This window comes from Saccopteryx leptura, chromosome 2 (genome assembly GCF_036850995.1).
Source record: "Saccopteryx leptura isolate mSacLep1 chromosome 2, mSacLep1_pri_phased_curated, whole genome shotgun sequence".
Classification (NCBI taxonomy): domain Eukaryota; kingdom Metazoa; phylum Chordata; class Mammalia; order Chiroptera; family Emballonuridae; genus Saccopteryx; species Saccopteryx leptura.
Genome location: NC_089504.1, coordinates 365,044,473 through 365,061,759, shown reverse-complemented (window position 1 = coordinate 365,061,759; position 17,287 = coordinate 365,044,473). Strand labels below are relative to the sequence as shown.

At 57.8% G+C, this 17,287-nt stretch overlaps 1 protein-coding gene across 4 annotated transcripts in view; it reads left to right on the top strand.

Moving 5' to 3' along the window:
• EPN2 (epsin 2) overlaps positions 1-17,287 on the top strand; it is a 102,647-nt gene that overhangs the window by 59,871 nt on the left and 25,489 nt on the right. For all 4 annotated transcript variants that reach the window (XM_066364997.1, XM_066364996.1, XM_066364995.1 and 1 more), the window contains one exon: positions 16,935-17,047. In XM_066364997.1, coding sequence (XP_066221094.1) covers positions 16,935-17,047 — 113 coding nt within the window. The remainder of the gene's footprint in view (positions 1-16,934; positions 17,048-17,287) is intronic.

Genomic DNA, 17,287 nt, shown 5'->3' with positions numbered 1-17,287 from the left:
TCCCTGGCTCTCAGGTTCACACAGCGGTCTTGTGGTTCTGGTGACCCGGCTGCCCCGCCCGTCGAGGCTGGCTCTCTGGCCTGCCATGTGTGGTCTGCCTCACTTGGTTCCGGCAAGGGGGTAGGGTCTGCCGAGACCACAGAGACGGGCCAGCCAGCTTGAATGGAGTCAGGTGTGAGCAGCCCACCTGTCCCCCTGCCCGGGGCTCTGTCCGCCCTCCCACCTCCGCGGGGCTGGTCCTGACGCTACGGACAAGCTGTAGATGCGCTCGGGGCAGCGGGCACCCACATCGAAGGCGCTCCATGGGGTTTGGAGAAGCACCCCTGAGTCGGGGTGCAGGCCTGGAACATAAAGGTTGCTGCTGCCCTCTGACATGGGTGCTCCGAGGCCGGGGCTGGGCCCCCCACGGCCCGCAGAGGGCAGGCACTGCGAGAAGGAGAGTGCCCAGCTGGCTTTCAGGTCCCTTGTCACGCGCCCTGCGTCCGTGCTGGCCAGCGCTGTCCTTGCCCTGCTGCCTGCTGTGTTGCTGGGTGCCCTGGGTTTCCAGGTGGGAGGTCAACTGTCAGCATGCCCATTGTTAGAAGAAGAAAAGAAAAAGAAGGGAGATGGAGAACAGAAATTCTCTTCGCCCTCTGAGTCCCTCAGGTGAATTAGCTCCCAGCCCACATTCCCTGACCCAGAGCGGCAGCGGCAGCGGCAGCTCTGCACAGGGTGCGTGCTGCACCTGTGGCCAGGTCTCTCGAGCTGTCCTGATGACCCCTGTCTCAGTGACACTGTCAGCACCCTGTTCAACGCAGAGAAGCCATCTGTGGTGTGGCTGGGGCTGCCCCCACCCACCATCAGCAGTGACCACCACAGGAGCACGAGAGGTCATGGCCTTTCATTTATTTTCCCTGCTTTGCTGCAGAACAGATTGGGGTTAGTTTACAAAACATGCTGTGCTGGAGGATTAAATAGATAATAGGAAAAATTAGGGCAAAAGGAAAAGAAAGATAAGAAAAGAAGATAAGGCCAGGGTCACATATAACTGCTGGAGATGAGTCCAGACTTGGCTTTGAATTTCTCGGCCACCAAGTACCAAAGAGGGCAGTTTCTCTCTCGCTGCTGGACACGTGTCCAGCATCCAGCTGACGCCCAGGGAGGCCAGGTGCTCATGGGGCAGGAGAGGCGGGCTGGGAGCAGCCTGCGTGGCCCCCCGGGCTCTGGGGGCGGGCTGGGGCGGCCCTCCCCCTCTCTGCATGCTGAGCAGCCATTCTGAGCCCATTAGACAGTCTGGACGCCTCTGTGTGCATCCTCTCTCTCGTGTGTGTGGGAAGGACCGGGAAACAGCTGGCCATTTTGCACACGGGCATCTCAGGGGTGCAGAGGGGTCACTGTGCCAGCAGCTCTGTCCGCAGACTCGGTGGGGGGGTCAGAGCTGGGGGGGGTGTCCACCCACGGGAGAGCTCTTTCCATGACAACTAGCATCTGAGGAAGAGAGTTTTATATAGGTCTGTTCCAGAAACTTGAGGATGTGGGAAAATATATTAACTGCCTAAAAAAATCAATCCTCGCCAGCACGTGGCTCAGAAGCCCTCTGGGCTGTGGTCTTGGAAGGAGGCGGGGTCAGTCCAGACCTCTGGGGAGTGCGGGGGAGGTGCAGGGCTCAGTGGCACTGCCCTGGAATGGGGGTGGGGGACGTGCCCAGGACTGAGAGGTGGCTGCTGGCTGCTGGCCAGGTGATTCCCTGGTGTCGGGGAAGGCTAGGGACAGCCGGCCCTCAGGGACCTTCCGCTGGGCTCTGGGCTGCATCTCGGCAGGCTGTTTTCTGAGGGGGCGGCCTAGGAACCTGGTGGGAGACGGGCTCTGTGGCGTCCCGTGTTGCTGGGACAGATGTGTTCTGGAAGCCATGGCCCCTGCATCTCTGGCAGGCAGGGGAGTCCCAGGGGCAGAGGCAGGTGCCGCACGGTCATCCTTAGCCTGCTCCGCAAAGCGTTCAGCTCTCCAAGTGGAAAACCGCCTCAGGGAGCTGGCCAGCGATGCCAGCAGGCCCTGGAGGCAGCAGGTCCCCTGACGTAGACACAGCTGTGTCCAAGGTGGCCGGACACGTGAGCAGCCCCTGCACTCGCCCCTGGGCGGCCAGCTGTGGACAGTCAGGACACAGACAGACCACTCAGCCGTGAGGGGTAGCGGCAGGATTGAACCCAGCTTTTCTAGAACCCTAACTCTCCTACTTTTCTAGTAGTTTTTAAGTTCTAAAAGACGTTTGAATATACAGCAGGGGTCGGGGACCTTTTTGGCTGAGAGAACCATGAACGCCACATATTTTAAAATGTAATTCCGTGAGAGCCATAGAATGACCCATGTATGTTATGCATTATCCATTAAAAATTTGGTGTTGTCCCGGAGGACAGCTGTGGTTGGCTCCAGCCACCTGCAACCATGAACATGAGCGGTAGGAAATGAATGGACTATAATACATGAGAATGTTTTTTTTTGTTTTTTTTGTTTTTTTATTTTTTACAGAGACAGAGAGTGAGTCAGAGAGAGGGATAGACAGGGACAGACAGACAGGAACGGAGAGATGAGAAGCATCAATCATTAGTTTTTTTTTTGTTTGTTTGTTTTGCATTTTTCTGAAGCTGGAAACGGGGAGAGACAGTCAGACAGACTCCCACATGCGCTCGACCGGGATCCACCCGGCACGCCCACCAGGAGGCGATGCTCTGCTCACCAGGGGGTGATGCTCTGCCCATCCTGGGCATTGCTATGTTGCGACCAGAGCCACTCTAGCGCCTGGGGCAGAGGCCAAGGAGCCATCCCCAGCGCCCGGGCCATCTTTGCTCCAATGGAGCCTAGGCTGCGGGAGGGGAAGAGAGAGACAGGAAGGAGAGGGGGAGGGGTGGAGAAGCAGATGGGTGCTTCTCCTGTGTGCCCTGCCCGGGAATCGAACCCAGGACTTCTGCACGCCAGGCAGGGCCAATCATTAATTTTTCATTGCATGTTGCAACACCTTAGTTGTTCATTGATTGCTTTCTCATATGTGCCTTGACCGTGGGCCTTCAGCAGACCGAGTAACCCCTTGCTGGAGCCAGCGACCTTGGGCTCAAGCTGGTGGAATTTTGCTCAAACCAGATGAGCCCACACTCAAGCTGGTGACCTTGGGGTCTTGAACCTGGGTCCTCTGAATCCCAGTTCGACGCTCTATCCACTGCGCCACTGCCTGGTCAGGCTGTTTTATATTTTTAATGTTACTATTTTTTTTTTATTAAAGATTTGACTGCGAGCCAGATGCAGCCATCAAAAGAGCCACATCTGGCTTGCGAGCCATAGGTTCCCGACCCCTGATCTACAGTGTACACCTGTTGAAATTTTATGATTGTCGGGGTCCATCTCATGTAAGCTTTTCTTCCTCCTTGCTTCCATTGTTGTTAAAAGCAGGGATCCCTGTTTAAACTGTTATTTAACGGGGGCCCTTATCCTAGGGGGCCCCTCTGAGGGGTGGAGAGTATGTGTAAGATTGCAACACAGCTATCAAAAGGCTGGTTAGGGCAGGGTTTTGTTGTTGTTGTTGTTGTTTTTATTTTTTTTAAACTTATTTATTTTTAAGTCACCTACGTTCTTTTTTTTAATTTTTTTTTATTTATTCATTTTAGAAAGGAGAGAGAGAGAGACAGACAGAGAGAAAGAAGGGGGGGAGGAGCAGGAAGCATCAACTCCCATATGTGCCTTGACCAGGCAAGCCCAGGTTTTCGAACCGGCGACCTCAGCATTTCCAGGTCGAGGCTTTATCCACTGTGCCACCACAGGTCAGGCAGGTTAGGGCAGTTTTGATCTGGGCTTTGGGCTGCATCTTGGCAGGTTGTTTTCTGAGGGGGCGGCCTAGGAACCAGGTGGGAGACGGGCTCTGTGGCGTCCCGTGTTGCTGGGACAGATGTGTTCTGGAAGCCATGGCCCCTGCATCTCTGGCAGGCAGGGGAGTTATGTTGACTTGTGCCATAGAAACGATTGATGTTGACTTGTGCCATAGAAAATTGAAGTTGTGAATACAATACTTATATCTATCCACTTGTCTCTAAAGTGTCTTTTGTGATACAGGCAAACTTTTTAAATAAACCATGAAGAGTGGAGTCTGAGAAAGGGGAAGGGGAGTTTGTCCCTCACGTCACACAGCTGGTAACAGGATCTGACTGATGGCTGCTTAGTGGCTAATTTCAAGTCATCAGCTTAAATTAAAGGGGGTGTTTAAAAATTTTGTAAACAAAAGTAAGGAGGAAAGTCTAAAGATGCATAGAATTTACATAATCTGTGTGTATCATGGTATTCTGTTGTCTTCAAAGTACTTTTTCACCATCTGAAATGACGGTATTACTTTGTTTTCTGTCTTACTTGCTAGTGCTGAGTGCACCGTGCCTGATCCTGGGGGCTGTTCAGGGAACACTTGCTAAGAGAAGAGTACTAAATAAACCCGATTTGGAGGGGGGGATATTTTTATGTGATGTGCCCATCTCTGTTGGTGTCCACCCAGGCGTGAGCATTGTTAGTCTTTTGAAAGTACATTTTGTAGGTTTTCCAGCAGTATAGAAACATGCACATCTGTATCTTCTCTTGGTGCTTTAACGTTGAGTTTAACACCAGTGTGATCTACAGTTGCAGTTACTGCTTAGTAATAAAAGACTATTCCTCATTGGCCTGCTTGCTTTTCCCCCTCAAGCCACCAGCTTTCAAGCTGGCTGCCCAGGAGATTTTTAATGTCCCACGGTATCCCAAAACCTGCGCCACATGTCTGCCCAGTCAAGTTGGAAACTCTGCGGTAGGCCCAGGCGTCACTGTGGGGTGGGGTCAAGCTCCTGGCGACCGTGGTGTGTGTCTGGGGCTGTGCCTCTGCTGGTCTGGTGGAGCTAGTGTAGATTTTGTGCTGTGGGAGGCTCCCTCCCCTCTCCCTCCAGCTCCCTCCCCTCTCCCTCCAGCTCCCTCCAGCTCCCTCCCCTCTCCCTCCAGCTCCCTCCCCTCTCCCTCCCCTCTCCCTCCCCTCTCCCTCCAGCTCCCTCCCCTCTCCCTCCCCTCTCCCTCCCCTCTCCCTCCAGCTCCCTCCCCTCTCCCTCCAGCTCCCTCCCCTCTCCCTCCCCTCTCCCTCCAGCTCCCTCCCCTCTCCCTCCCCTCTCCCTCCAGCTCCCTCCCCTCTCCCTCCAGCTGCTGACCCAGCTCCCTCCAGCTCCCTCCCCTCTCCCTCCAGCTCCCTCCCCTCTCCCTCCCCTCTCCCTCCAGCTCCCTCCCCTCTCCCTCCAGCTCCCTCCCCTCCTCTCCCTCCAGCTGCTGACCAGTAGCAGTGCCCTTTGGGAAAGTTAAGTCAGCAGGAAGGATTCCGGCTTTCAGCAGCTGGAAATTGCTGTTGCTGATTGAATCAGGCCCCTCCTGCTGACCGCTGGTGGAAGGCTGGATCACACGGTCGCCAGCCGCCAAGCCAGCATCCCAGGATGAGTTCACGCGGCTGCCTCTCTGGTTCTGCCTGGTGCACGTGGTGCGATGGGAAGTGGTGAGACCTTTCCGTGTTGGTAGTGCATGTTCATTCTGACGGAGGCCGAAGGAGATGCAGGAAGGATAAAAATCCTCTCATCTGACTGTACAAAGACCAGGGGGGTTCACATGTCCGTGTATTTCCTTCTGGGCACTGTATTTTAAAAGCATTTTCTCTTTCAGGATCACAGTTACATTGTAAATTCAACCTCACCCCCCACCCCCACCCCTGCTTTTTGTCTTGCAACATTGTAGCAGAAGGAACAGCTCTATTCTGCCTTACACTGGGAGACAGTTCCTACGTCACCCTACCTGATGCTGGACAGTCCCTCACTCCTGATGTTCACACCAGACTGCCCAGCCATTCTCAGTGCCAGCTGCCTGGACGATGAGCGTGGGCAGTAGAGCCCTGGTTGTGAGATTCGTGTGGCCATTGTCTGTGGGCAAGGCAGGCGGGTCTTCACGTGGAGAGGAACTGAAGGCCAGGCCAGGACTCACATCCCCAGATGCTGCTGCATGGACAGACCTGACCACAGGTTCCTTGAGGACAGGAGGCCGTTCATGGTTTGCTCTGTGCAGGTATTAGAACAACAGAATTGTAGGAGTGTTGTCTATAGAGCCACGTGACAGTTTCAAAGTGTTAGTGTGTCCCTTTGCTCCTCCTGGTAGAGTCGTGCATGCTGGGGGCTGGCCCGGAGCGGTGAAGGGCCCCCGTTGGCGACAGGCCTTGCCCTCGGTGGCCTTCCCGCTCAGGAGAGGCAGACACGCCGTCACACCAAGTGTGTAGCACCTGGGACGGACGGTGCTGGTGGCTCAGAGCTCCTGTGACCGTGAAGCGGCTCTCACCCCACACACGGTAGGATGGGCGTGTGCAGGTCGCAGCGGACGCTGCCGTGGCGCAGGGGCCGACCTCCATGAGGCCTCGCCACCGCTCCTGCGGGAAATGCACGACCGTGCATTCTGATTGTTTCACCTTCCTCTGCATTCTCCAGGCTGTGTGTGTCACCTTACACTTGTAACCTAAAGGGTAAAGCTTCCGCAGGGTACTAGGTAGGTTACTAACTTCTGCATGTTTGTCTTTTCACCTGTTAGGTGAGTTTAAGGGCTGTTGTTCCCTGACACCCCCCCCCACCCCCCACGCAGAGGAAGTGCTCGTACACAGGGTGTTACCATTGGTCCATTCCAGCTGCCTGCAGGTTCTCACTGGTGTGAGTGACGTTGTGGGAATGTCCTCCTGCAGAAAGCTTGCTTTCCTAAGGGTTCTCTGGGTTAGCCCCTTGATGTAGAATTCCCCGAAGGGAGGCTTGCTTCCCCAAGGGCTCTCTGGGTTAGCCCCTCGATGTAGAATTCCCCGAAGGGAGGCTTGCTTTCCTCAGGGTTCTCTGGGTTAGCCCCTCGATGTAGAATTCCCCGAAGGGAGGCTTGCTTCCCCAAGGGCTCTCTGGGTTAGCCCCTCGATGTAGAATTCCTAGAAGGGAGTTGGGGTTCATGGGAAAAGTGTAGAACATTATTCTGTCCCTTAAAATGCGGCAAGTGCCCTTCAGACAGATTGTGCCCATCTGTGCCCCCCCCCCCCGGGGTGACAGTGCTCAGGCTATGCAGCCCCCGAACCCAGGACAGCAAGTGCCCTTCAGACAGATTGTGCCCATCTGTGCCCCCCCCCGGGGTGACAGTGCTCAGGCTATGCAGCCCCCGAACCCAGGACAGCAAGTGCCCTTCAGACAGATTGTGCCCATCTGTGCCCCCCCCCCAGGGGTGACAGTGCTCAGGCTATGCAGCCCCCGAACCCAGGACAGCAAGTGCCCTTCAGACAGATTGTGCCCATCTGTGCCCCCCCCCCCAGGGGTGACAGTGCTCAGGCTATGCAGCCCCCGAACCCAGGACAGGTCCTGGGATTTGTCAAAGGTCAGTGTTAATTTAATGTAAAATACTATCAAAACACGTTAAAAGTGAGCTTCCTGCTTCTATGTATTCCTCTAAGACAGCAGTCTTTGACCTCTCTGATCTAATGGCACACATACACTGATTACTAAAATTCTGCAGCACACCAAAAAATAAGTTTTTTGCCAGTCTGACAAAAATATAGGTATACGTTTGATGCACACACACCAGATGTCTATTGCTGTATTGGCTTGTGTTGGCTGTTGTCGTTTTTTAATTTGACAGTCTAATGCAGGAGTCCCCAAACTTTTTACACAGGAGGCCAGTTCACTGTCCCTCAGACCATTGGAGGGCCGCCACATACAGTACTCCTCTCACTGACCATGGCCTCAGGGGGCCGCATGCGGCCTGCGGGCCGTAGTTTGGGGACGCTTGGTCTAATGGAAAAGAGATCAGTGCCCCTGACTTTAATTAGTTGGGTAAAAATTGCCTGGCCCGTGGTGGCGCAGTGGATAAAGCATAGACCTGGAACGCTGAGATCGCTGGTTCAAAACCCCAGGCTTGCCTATTCAAGGCACATATGGGAGTTGATGCTTCCTGCTCCTCCCTTCTTCTCTCCCTCTCTCTCTCTCTCTCTCTCAAATGAATAAATAAAATCTTTATTTCTTTATTTTTTAATAAATAAAATCTTTTTTAAAAACCCTTGCAGCACATGGGTTGAATAGTCGCTGCTCTAAGAAACTGCTATAGGCATATAGCTTAAGTTTTGATTGAATTAAGAAGAGATAGATTATGACTTCATTGAAATTCCTGCCTTACCCTGCACTTCCTCACAAGCTTGAGTGTCAGCGTCCAGAGCCCCCACCACCATGCTCCCCACCTTCCACCTGAAGAGCAGCTTCCCTGGGGGATGAAGCCGCGGGAACCATGGGGACCCCCTGGGAAAACAGCAGCGAGGAAAGCGAGGAGCCTCCCCTCCCTGCCACACGGGCTGGGGTCTTGTCGTGGGTGGGGCTTGTCTGTCTTAGGGGAACAGCCCAGACTTGTTCTTCTGATTCAGACGGAGGGTGGGCTTTGAGTCATGCAGACAAATGAAAGCACTACCTTTTGTCTCCGCTCCACCTGCCCCACCTCAGTCGCCAGCCCCGCCCCCTGCAGGAGCCTGGCCGTTGTCCTGGCCCTGTGCCTGCCCCCTGGGCGTCAGCTTCTGTGCCCGCACACGGCACGGCGGTGGAGGAGGTGGTGGAGGAGGAGGCGGCACCGTTGGGGTGCCGGCCTGGGAGGTTGTGTGCTTGGAAATCACAGACATTGTTTTCGCTGGAAACTAAACTTGAGAATGAACTGACGCGTTTGAACGCTGCTCTGGCCGGCAGACAGGTCCGCAGTGTAGAACGCAGGAGTACTGAGGGTGAGGGGCGCAAGAGCTCGGCCTGCCCCGGGCTGGGCCGGCGGGTCCTGGTGGAGGGGATCGAGTCGGGAGCCCATGGCGCAGGGGTCTGTCCTGCCTCACGCGGATGCTCACTTCAGTGTGGGCAGGGCGGTGGGGGCACCTCGTGTGCTCTGGGGAGTTGCATCGGGCCAGGCTGGGCTTAGAACAACAGTGGTTGTGTCACCTTTCCGGAGGCCAGAGTTGGAGTGTCAGTGTCGGACTGCCACATTCCCTGTGACACCTGCGGGGGAGAATCCTTCCTGCCTTGGCCTGGCGTCTGGCGGTGGCCGGCGGTGCTTGGTGTTCCCGGCCAGCAGCTGCCACGCTCCAGTCCTGCCGTTGTGTGTGTGTCTGTGTCTCTTTCCTGTCCTGTCAGGCGACAGTCCTATCGCATGGCGGCCCCACCCTGCCTCAGCATGACCTCTCAGCCAGCAGCACCTGGAGCGCCCCGTTTCCAAATACAGCCGTCGTCTGAGGTGCTGGAGGTCAGGACTAAAGTGTGTCTTTTCCGGGGCCCAATTCTGATACCACCGCTGGTCAGGAGAGAGCCCTCTGAGTGCTGAGCCTACAGTAGCCACAGCGTCACATGCTGCACCCTGACCGTGGGGGACGGTGGGGTGCTGTGGAGGTCACCGTGAGCCAGGGCCGTGGCTCGGTGGTCCAGGGATGTTTCCAGGTGTAACAGAACCTCAGGTAAGCCAGAACCTGGCTGCTCCTCACCGTCAAAGCTACAGTCCTGACCCAGGATTCCGCCATTGCCCCCAGAGCGGTCACACTGCATCTCTCCTCTGCTTGGACCTCCCAAAGCCCTTCCAGGAGCCCCTGGGACGCCCATGGCCCGTCCACCTGACCCCGTGGCACCTGCTGCCTGAACCAGCCTCAGGGCCCCCAGCCCCCAGGCAGAGCGCCCACCCACTCCGTGCCCAGCCCCCGCCCTGCGCACACCCCGGGCCCTACTCTCTGACCTCTGACCACCCAGGACAGCGCTGTGCCCTGCGCCTCCTCTCCCTGCTCTGTTGACATGCGCGGGTCTCTGCTGACCAGACGCACGCTCCGGAGAACAGGCTTTCCTCAGGCCTGGAGGACGGTGCGGGACTGAGGGTCTCAGAGCCCCACGGGGTGCTGGGCGCAAGTGTGGGGTTTGGCTCTAAGACTTGGCGTTGAGGTCTCATGGCAACTGAGCCCTATAACCCCTTCGGGCCCTAGTTATCTCTGTGAGAGGGTCTCAGGGTCACGCCCTCCCCTCCAGCCCCCCAGACGGGGCCTGTGCGTTCGGGGTGGAGGGTCCGAGTGCCGTGCACACATGAACCCGTTCAATCCCCCGGCCCCCGGGAGGCAGGGGCTCTCTCTGACCCAAAGATGAGAGCACCGAGGTGCCGAGGCCATGTGCTCAGAGGTGGCAGAGCCCGATCGGATCCCAGGTATTCGACTTGACCTCCACCCTGGGCTGCCTCTCTTAAGCTGAAAACGCCCTGAAGCCTAGGTCAGGCTGCGGCAAGGTGCTCACACATGGTGACACGCGCAGCGAGGGACGGACGCGGCTTCCCGTGGGTGGATGCGGACACGCGCCCGCGCCCACACCTGCAGTGTGCATTTAAGCGGGTTCTGGGTGGAATCCCAAGAAATGTCCACAGCTGCTTCCTCTGGGGAGAGGGTGGCGCTCACTTCCCTTTATGTTCAAGTGTTTAAAAGTCCCGGGTGTCATCACATTCTACCCGTGAGTGCTTCAGCCTGCGATGGTTCCTGAAGAGCGATTGAGAGCCAGGCACACCTCGCCTGCCCAGTCATGCCAGTGTCAACCGCCATGTGCCAATGTCATCCGCCGTGTGCCAGTGTCATCCGCCGTGTGCCAGTGTCATCCGCCGTGTGCCAGTGTCAACCGCCGTGTGCCAGTGTCATCCGCCGTGTGCCAGTGTCATCCGCCGTGTGCCAGTGTCAAGCGCCGTGTGCCAGTGTCATCCACCGTGTGCCAGTGTCAACCGCCGTGTGCCAGTGTCATCCGCCGTGTGCCAGCATCATCCGCCGTGTGCCAGTGTCATCCGCCATGCGTGTGCAGCGTGGCCAGGGGTCCTAAAGCGTCTTCCGGCCGATCAGTCTGCACCTAGACCAGCCCAGGACCACGTGTTGAATCTGGTTGTCCCTTTAGTCATGCTGCAGCGAATTCCTTTTTTCTCATGATCCTAACACGCAAGAGGCCTGTCCAGTGGCCGACGGCGTCCCTCGGTCGGGGCTGGTTTGTGCACGGCCTCGTGTGGGGTTGGGCTCAGTCCTCACCCTGTGCTTCTGTGAGCTGGGAGTCGGGTCTGGAGTCTGGGTTGCAGTCAAGTTCGAGGTGTTGCCAGGGCCGTCACGGGTGTGGGACAATGTCACGCGCGGGCAGGGGTAGGCACCACGTGCCGGGGTTGTCCCCTGCTGTGCAGGCAGACACGGCCACCAGACCCTGCAGCCCGAGTGACCTGGCTGAGATGGTGCTTTGGTGCATGTCTCACCTTGTCCCTTTTTGTCTTTTCCACCGTGGAGTTGCATCTTTTTTCTCCTTTAATTTCGCCTGGGGCAGTCTGGACTTCCTGTCTCATCATCTGCCTCCTTACACTGAAAGCAGTCTTTCCTGCTCCTCCCTGTGAGGGGTGGGGACGGCCGGCAGGGTCCCCGGGGGGCGGGTTTGGAGGCCTCAGCTCCAGTGCTGTGGGGAGTGTGTGCCCGGCAGCCCAGGGCACTGATGCAGGAATCGGCCTGCGGAACCTCAGGAAGGTGCTGTCTCGCCCGGGTGACCCAGTAGCACTTCCTGGCAGTGTCCTGGTGAGGCGGGAACCTAGCTGGACTGAGGACCTGGTCCCTGGAGGACGTAACTGGCCCTGGGCTCAGGGTGCTCCTCAGCCCTCCCTGGCGGTGGGAAGTGGAGGGTGCAGACCATGGCCCGGGTGGAGCCACAGTCCTGTCCCCATGAAGACCTGGGCCACCTTAGGCCACTCATCTGTGCTTTCCACTATGTGAGCGGAAAGCGGAGTGCCCAGAAGAGCTCTGGTCCCGGTGGCCTGGTTGTCCTGGGGTGAAGCAGAGAGCAGTGACCTGGGCAAGGCCTGTGTCCTCTGGGGGGAGCTGGCTGTGTGGTCACTCCTCGCCCTCCCACAAGCCTGCTGTCTCCACTCCACAGACAAGGACACAGGAGCCCGGAGAGGTTGGACCGTTTGCATGTGGTCACTGCTGGTGGACGGTGGCGACAGGGTGTGAACCCCAGTGTCCCTGTCAGCTGATGGGCACAGTGACAAGTGGTGGCAGCAGGTGAGGTCTTCTTGGGCCTTGAGGCCTGGTGACCTGACATCCTTGCCAAGATGTCATATGAGCCCTGTGCATCCAGCATCAGCAGGGGTCACTTGGAGGTGAGGCCCTCAGCCTGCGTGAGGCCCACACACCAGAGAACTTGACAGAAGTCATGCTGGTCACCTCAAAGAGCTGTTGACAGTGGAGGCGTGTCCCACAGTGTCTGTTCCCATGAATCAGCACATACGGTCATAGAAGCTGCTCACGTACTTTCTAGGAAAATTGCAAAACCTCGCCGACGAGAAGAGCCTGTTTCCTGTTTTTCTGTTACCTTGACTGATTTGCTTTCTTCTTTCAAAATACTCAACGTAGCCTGACCTGTGGTGGCGCAGCGGATAAAGCGTCGACCTGGAATGCTGAGGTTGCTGGTTCAAAACCCTGGGCTTGCCCGGTCAAGGCACATATGGGAGTCGGAGCTTCCTGCTCCTCCCCCCCATCTCTCTCTCTTTCTCTCTCTCTCTCTCTCTCTCTCTCCCCCCCCCTCTAAAAAAAAATGAATAAACAAAATACTCAGCGTGGCCAGCTGAAGCAGCTCTGCCCGGGAAGAGGCTGGGGAGAGGCCCTCCCCACAGTGCAGGGTGCGGCAGCTGAGCTGGGCCCGCAGACCCTGGGCAGGAGCAGACGGAGGCCCTGGTGCCTGTCCCTCTGCAGCGGGAGGCCTTCCTCTCAGCCTGCATTCTGGGGGCCCCTTGGGCTCTCACAGGCTCTCTGGTCAGCCTCTGCCCTCAGGGTCACTCAGACCGGAGGGACAGAAAGGAGGCTGACCCGCGTCTCTCCTCGGCCAGAGCAAGTGGAGGCTGTGCTCTTCCAGGTGGGACGTGGCAGTGGGAGGCTCCTGTCATGGTCAGCTCATGCTGACAGTCCCTGTTCTTCCCCCAGAGGGTGGCCGGGAAACCAAGCAGCCGGCAGACCCAGGCACGGGCACACCTCGGGCACTTGCTTTTTCTACGGGTCCCTGTGAGTTGGGGACCTTCAGATCCCCAGAGAGGGGCCAGGGCCACGCTCAGGTGGTCAGAAGGGTCCATTCAGACCCATCTCACAACCACGCCTGTGTTCATTGTCATGTGCACGGGCACAAGAAGCCCTTTGTGGGGCCGAGAGGCTGTCACTGAGGCGAGGACATCTCGGTTGGAATCCTGCCTCACAGCTGAGGCCTCTGAGCAGCTCAGCTGGTAGTCAGGGCTGGAGGCTGTGGATTCTGCCCTCTGCGGAGCTGAGAGCTCGCACCTCCGGGTATAAAACCACAGCATTTAGGGGAAGACCCTTTCCTCTAGTTTCCACATTGATGTGGTGAGCTGCTTCTGCAGGTGCTGGTTCTGCAGCATTCTGACGCCTTGTGGGGAGGGTGTAAGCGGGACCGTTGGCGCTTGAAGCCAGCCGTGGCCTCAGCTGTGCCAGAGGCTCAGGGGGTTGTGGGGAGGGCTCGTCCCTCCAGAAGGTCGCTGTTCAGAGCGCTGGCCCCTCCTCCGGGCGGGTGGAGTCCGGCCTTGTGGCCGCCCAGGCTCAGCTTCCCCGGCCAGGAGGGCCTCCCTTCGGACGTGCTCTGGAGCGGGGAGCGGGCCGTGGGGCCGTCTCCTCCACCCGTGATTTCTGTTGAGTCGCGATGGAGGGTGTCGGTGTGCTGCGTGTGGCCCACGCCAGGCGGTGTGGAAGCAAGCCGCGGACACTCATCAGGAGAGCGGCTGTCCTGTGGACGGGAGAGCCGCGGTCAGCTGAGGAGACGCCCCTTCCAGGACCGTCCTGAGAACAGTCCCCCACAGTGTCCCCAAACCGTCTGGCTCCCTCTGTTTCCACCAATCTGGATGAGGACATCTTTGCTTCTAGGGCACGAGAAAGCCCAGACCTCAGCCCTGGGTGGGTCTAGATGAGGTGTGGGAACAAAAGGAGCACAATGTGTTTTGGTCTCTTGTTAAGCAGTCAAACGATTAAGATGGATTTGAGGACACTTTGATACCTCTAGCTCTATTTATGAAGAAATGCTTTGGAAAATATTGTGGTGATGCTAGGCTGGGACTCAACTCGATTTTACTTAGAAGCATTTGTTTTCATAATAGCAGCGCCCCCCCCCCCCTTTCCTCTAGCTTAGAGGATGGTGGCAGTGGGCTGCTGGCCTTTTCCTTTGGATTCTTCTTTTTTCTTTTTTTTACAGAGACAGAGAGAGAGTCAGAGAGAGGGACAGACAGGGACAGACAGATAGGAACGGAGAGATGAGAAGCATCAATCATCAGTTTTTCATTGTGACACCTTAGTTGTTCATTGATTGCTTTCTCATATGTGCCTTGACCGCGGGCCTTCAGCAAACCGAGTGACCCCTTGCTTGAGCCAGTGACCTTGGGTCCAAGCTGGTGGTGAGCTTTGCTCAAACCAGATGAGCCCACACTCAAGTTGGCAACCTCTGCATCCCAGTCCGACGCTCTATCCACTGCGCCACCGCCTGGTCAGGCTAGATTCTTCTTTTGTTGACAGTAAATCATAGACACACTGTTCTTCACACCACTGAATTGCTCCAAATTAAATTTTGTTGCCGTATTTAAAAAAAAATTTATTGATTTGAGAGAGAGAGAGAGAGAGAGAAACGTTGATTTGTTCCGGTGCATGCCCTGACCAGAGTGGAAACCACAGCCCTGGTGCACTGGGGTGGCGCTCGGACCTGGCTGGGTCCACATGGGTGATTCTTTCAGCTGTGTGACAGCAGTGTCTCTCACAGCCCCTGCCCTGCCCTGCCCCAGCCCGCTGCTCACAGCAGTCCCTTGCGCCCTCACCTGGTTTTCTGTGGATTACCTCCACGGCCCCAAGTGTGGCTGGCCTTCTGTTTTCTTCACTGCGGCCTGAGTTCAGCCCGCTGATAGCTCCTCTGTCAAGAGTAAAAGCCCCCACCTTTCACTTCCACCCAGACAGGCCCATCCCAAGAGGCGAGTTAAGATTGGAGGTTTAGGCCTGACCAGGCTGTCGACCTGGGGCACTGAGGACCCAGATTCAAAGCCCTGAGGTGGCTGGCTTGAGCCCAAGGTCACTGGCTCGGCTGGAGCCCCTCCCTGGTCAAGGCACATATGAGAAGCAATCAATGAACAACTCAAGTGCTACAACTATGAGTTGATACTTCTCATCTCTCTCTCTTCCTGTCTCTCTGGAGAAAAAATAATGGATGTGACGAAGGAAGGAGGCAGACTAATACACAGTGAGAACATTTTCCTGCAATTACCCACCAGCCAGTGAGTGGAATTCTCCATCTCTTCGCCCGTTCATCCATTTGTGCACGCACGCCCCTCCACCCACGCAGTGGGTGTTCCCAGCTGCTTTGTCAGACTCTGTGAGTGGATGTGAGAAGACAGGCCCAGGCCCTCCCCAAGCAGGGTGCCTTCTGGCGGGTCCTACCAGAGTGCAAAGGGTGTGGGGAGGGCGCTGCTGTCAGAGACAGGGAGAGTGCTGACCCCGCCCGGCGGAGGGCGGTCCTGGAGGAGGACCTGGGGTGGACAGCGGAGCGAGGGGCCAGCCGGGAGGACCTGGGGTGGACAGGCAGAGCGGGGACCAGCCAGGAGGACCTGGGGTGGACAGCAGAGCGAGGGACCAGCCGGGAGGACCTGGGGTGGACAGCGGAGCGAGGGGCCAGCCGGGAGGACCTGGGGTGGACAGCAGAGCGAGGGACCAGCCGGGAGGACCTGGGGTGGACAGCGGAGCGAGGGGCCAGCCGGGAGGACCTGGGGTGGACAGCAGAGCGAGGGACCAGCCGGGAGGACCTGGGGTGGACAGGCAGAGCGGGGACCAGCCGGGAGGACCTGGGGTGGACAGCGGAGCGAGGGACCAGCCGGGAGGACCTGGGGTGGACAGCGGAGTGAGGGACCAGCCGGGAGGACCTGGGGTGGACAGCAGAGTGAGGGACCAGCCGGGAGGACCTGGGGTGGACAGCAGAGTGAGGGACCAGCCGGGAGGACCTGGGGTGGACAGGCAGAGCGGGGACCAGCCAGGAGGACCTGGGGTGGACAGGCAGAGCGAGGGGCCAGCCGGGATGCGGTCCCAAGCCTTGCAGGCGGCCGACCTCCCTTTGAGGGTGTCTGAGGAGCCGTGGGCCCTCTCCGGGGGTGAGGGACATGCTTCCAAAGCTTCCTGCCTGACTTCTGGGGGGATCCCCTGGATCCTTGAACATGCAGACAGCCTGAGCGAGCCCAGGCTTTTCCCGGTGGGGGCCCAGTGTGGCTCCCAGTGTGACTGCGGTCGCTGCTTGCTGTAGACTTCATGGGCATCAGCCAGGGATTCGTGTCTCATCCCTCCAGCGACAGCCGTCTTTCCAGGAGCTGCTCACAGGTGTTTAAACGAGCACTTTTTTTTCTCAAGTCAATGTGTACAGTTTTACGTAAAAAAAAACCCCAAAGAAACAAAAGCAGGGTCACTGCAGAAATGTTTGGCTTTCCTTGTGCATGGCCCTTACTTCCACGAGACACAAAGCAAAGGTCCTCAGTGCTGAGGTCGCAGGCGGAGTGCTCGGGCCACAGATGCCCTGACCCAGCTCCCGAGAACTGGACTCGCCGTGTTCTAAGAAGCGAGCCCGTCCGGAAGCAGCTCCGCTGCACAGGCTGAAGGCCGAGGGACCCTGGGGAGGCCTGCGCTGGGCGGCCCGGCCGTCTTTCCTCGGTGGACGCCACGCAGCAGTTGTGAAACCACACGTGGCACCACGTGACTTAAACCCTGAAATGTGTACAGACTCCGATCCCCATGCAGTTTGTGGGGATGTTGCCGACCTCGTGGGCGTGAGGTGGGGACGGGCTGTGTCCGCCTGGGTGACGCCTGACCTGAACTTCTCTCCCCACAGCCACCTCCCCACGGGTGTCCTCCGAGCTGGAGCAGGCCCGGCCCCAGACCAGCGGAGAAGAGGAGCTGCAGCTGCAGCTGGCGCTCGCCATGAGCCGGGAGGTGGCCGAGCAGGTGGTGCTCAGGCCTGTGTGGTGCCCGGTGCGGGGGTGGGGGACACAGGGGCGCAGACATGGCCCTGGGGGAGGGGGCACAGGGGGTACAGGGGATGCAGACAGGGCCCTGGGGGAGGGGGCACAGGGGATGCAGACATGGTCCTGGGGGAGGGGGCACAGGGGCACAGACATGGCCCTGGGGGAGGGGGCACAGGGGCACAGACACGGCCCTGGGGGAGGGGGCACAGGGGCACAGACA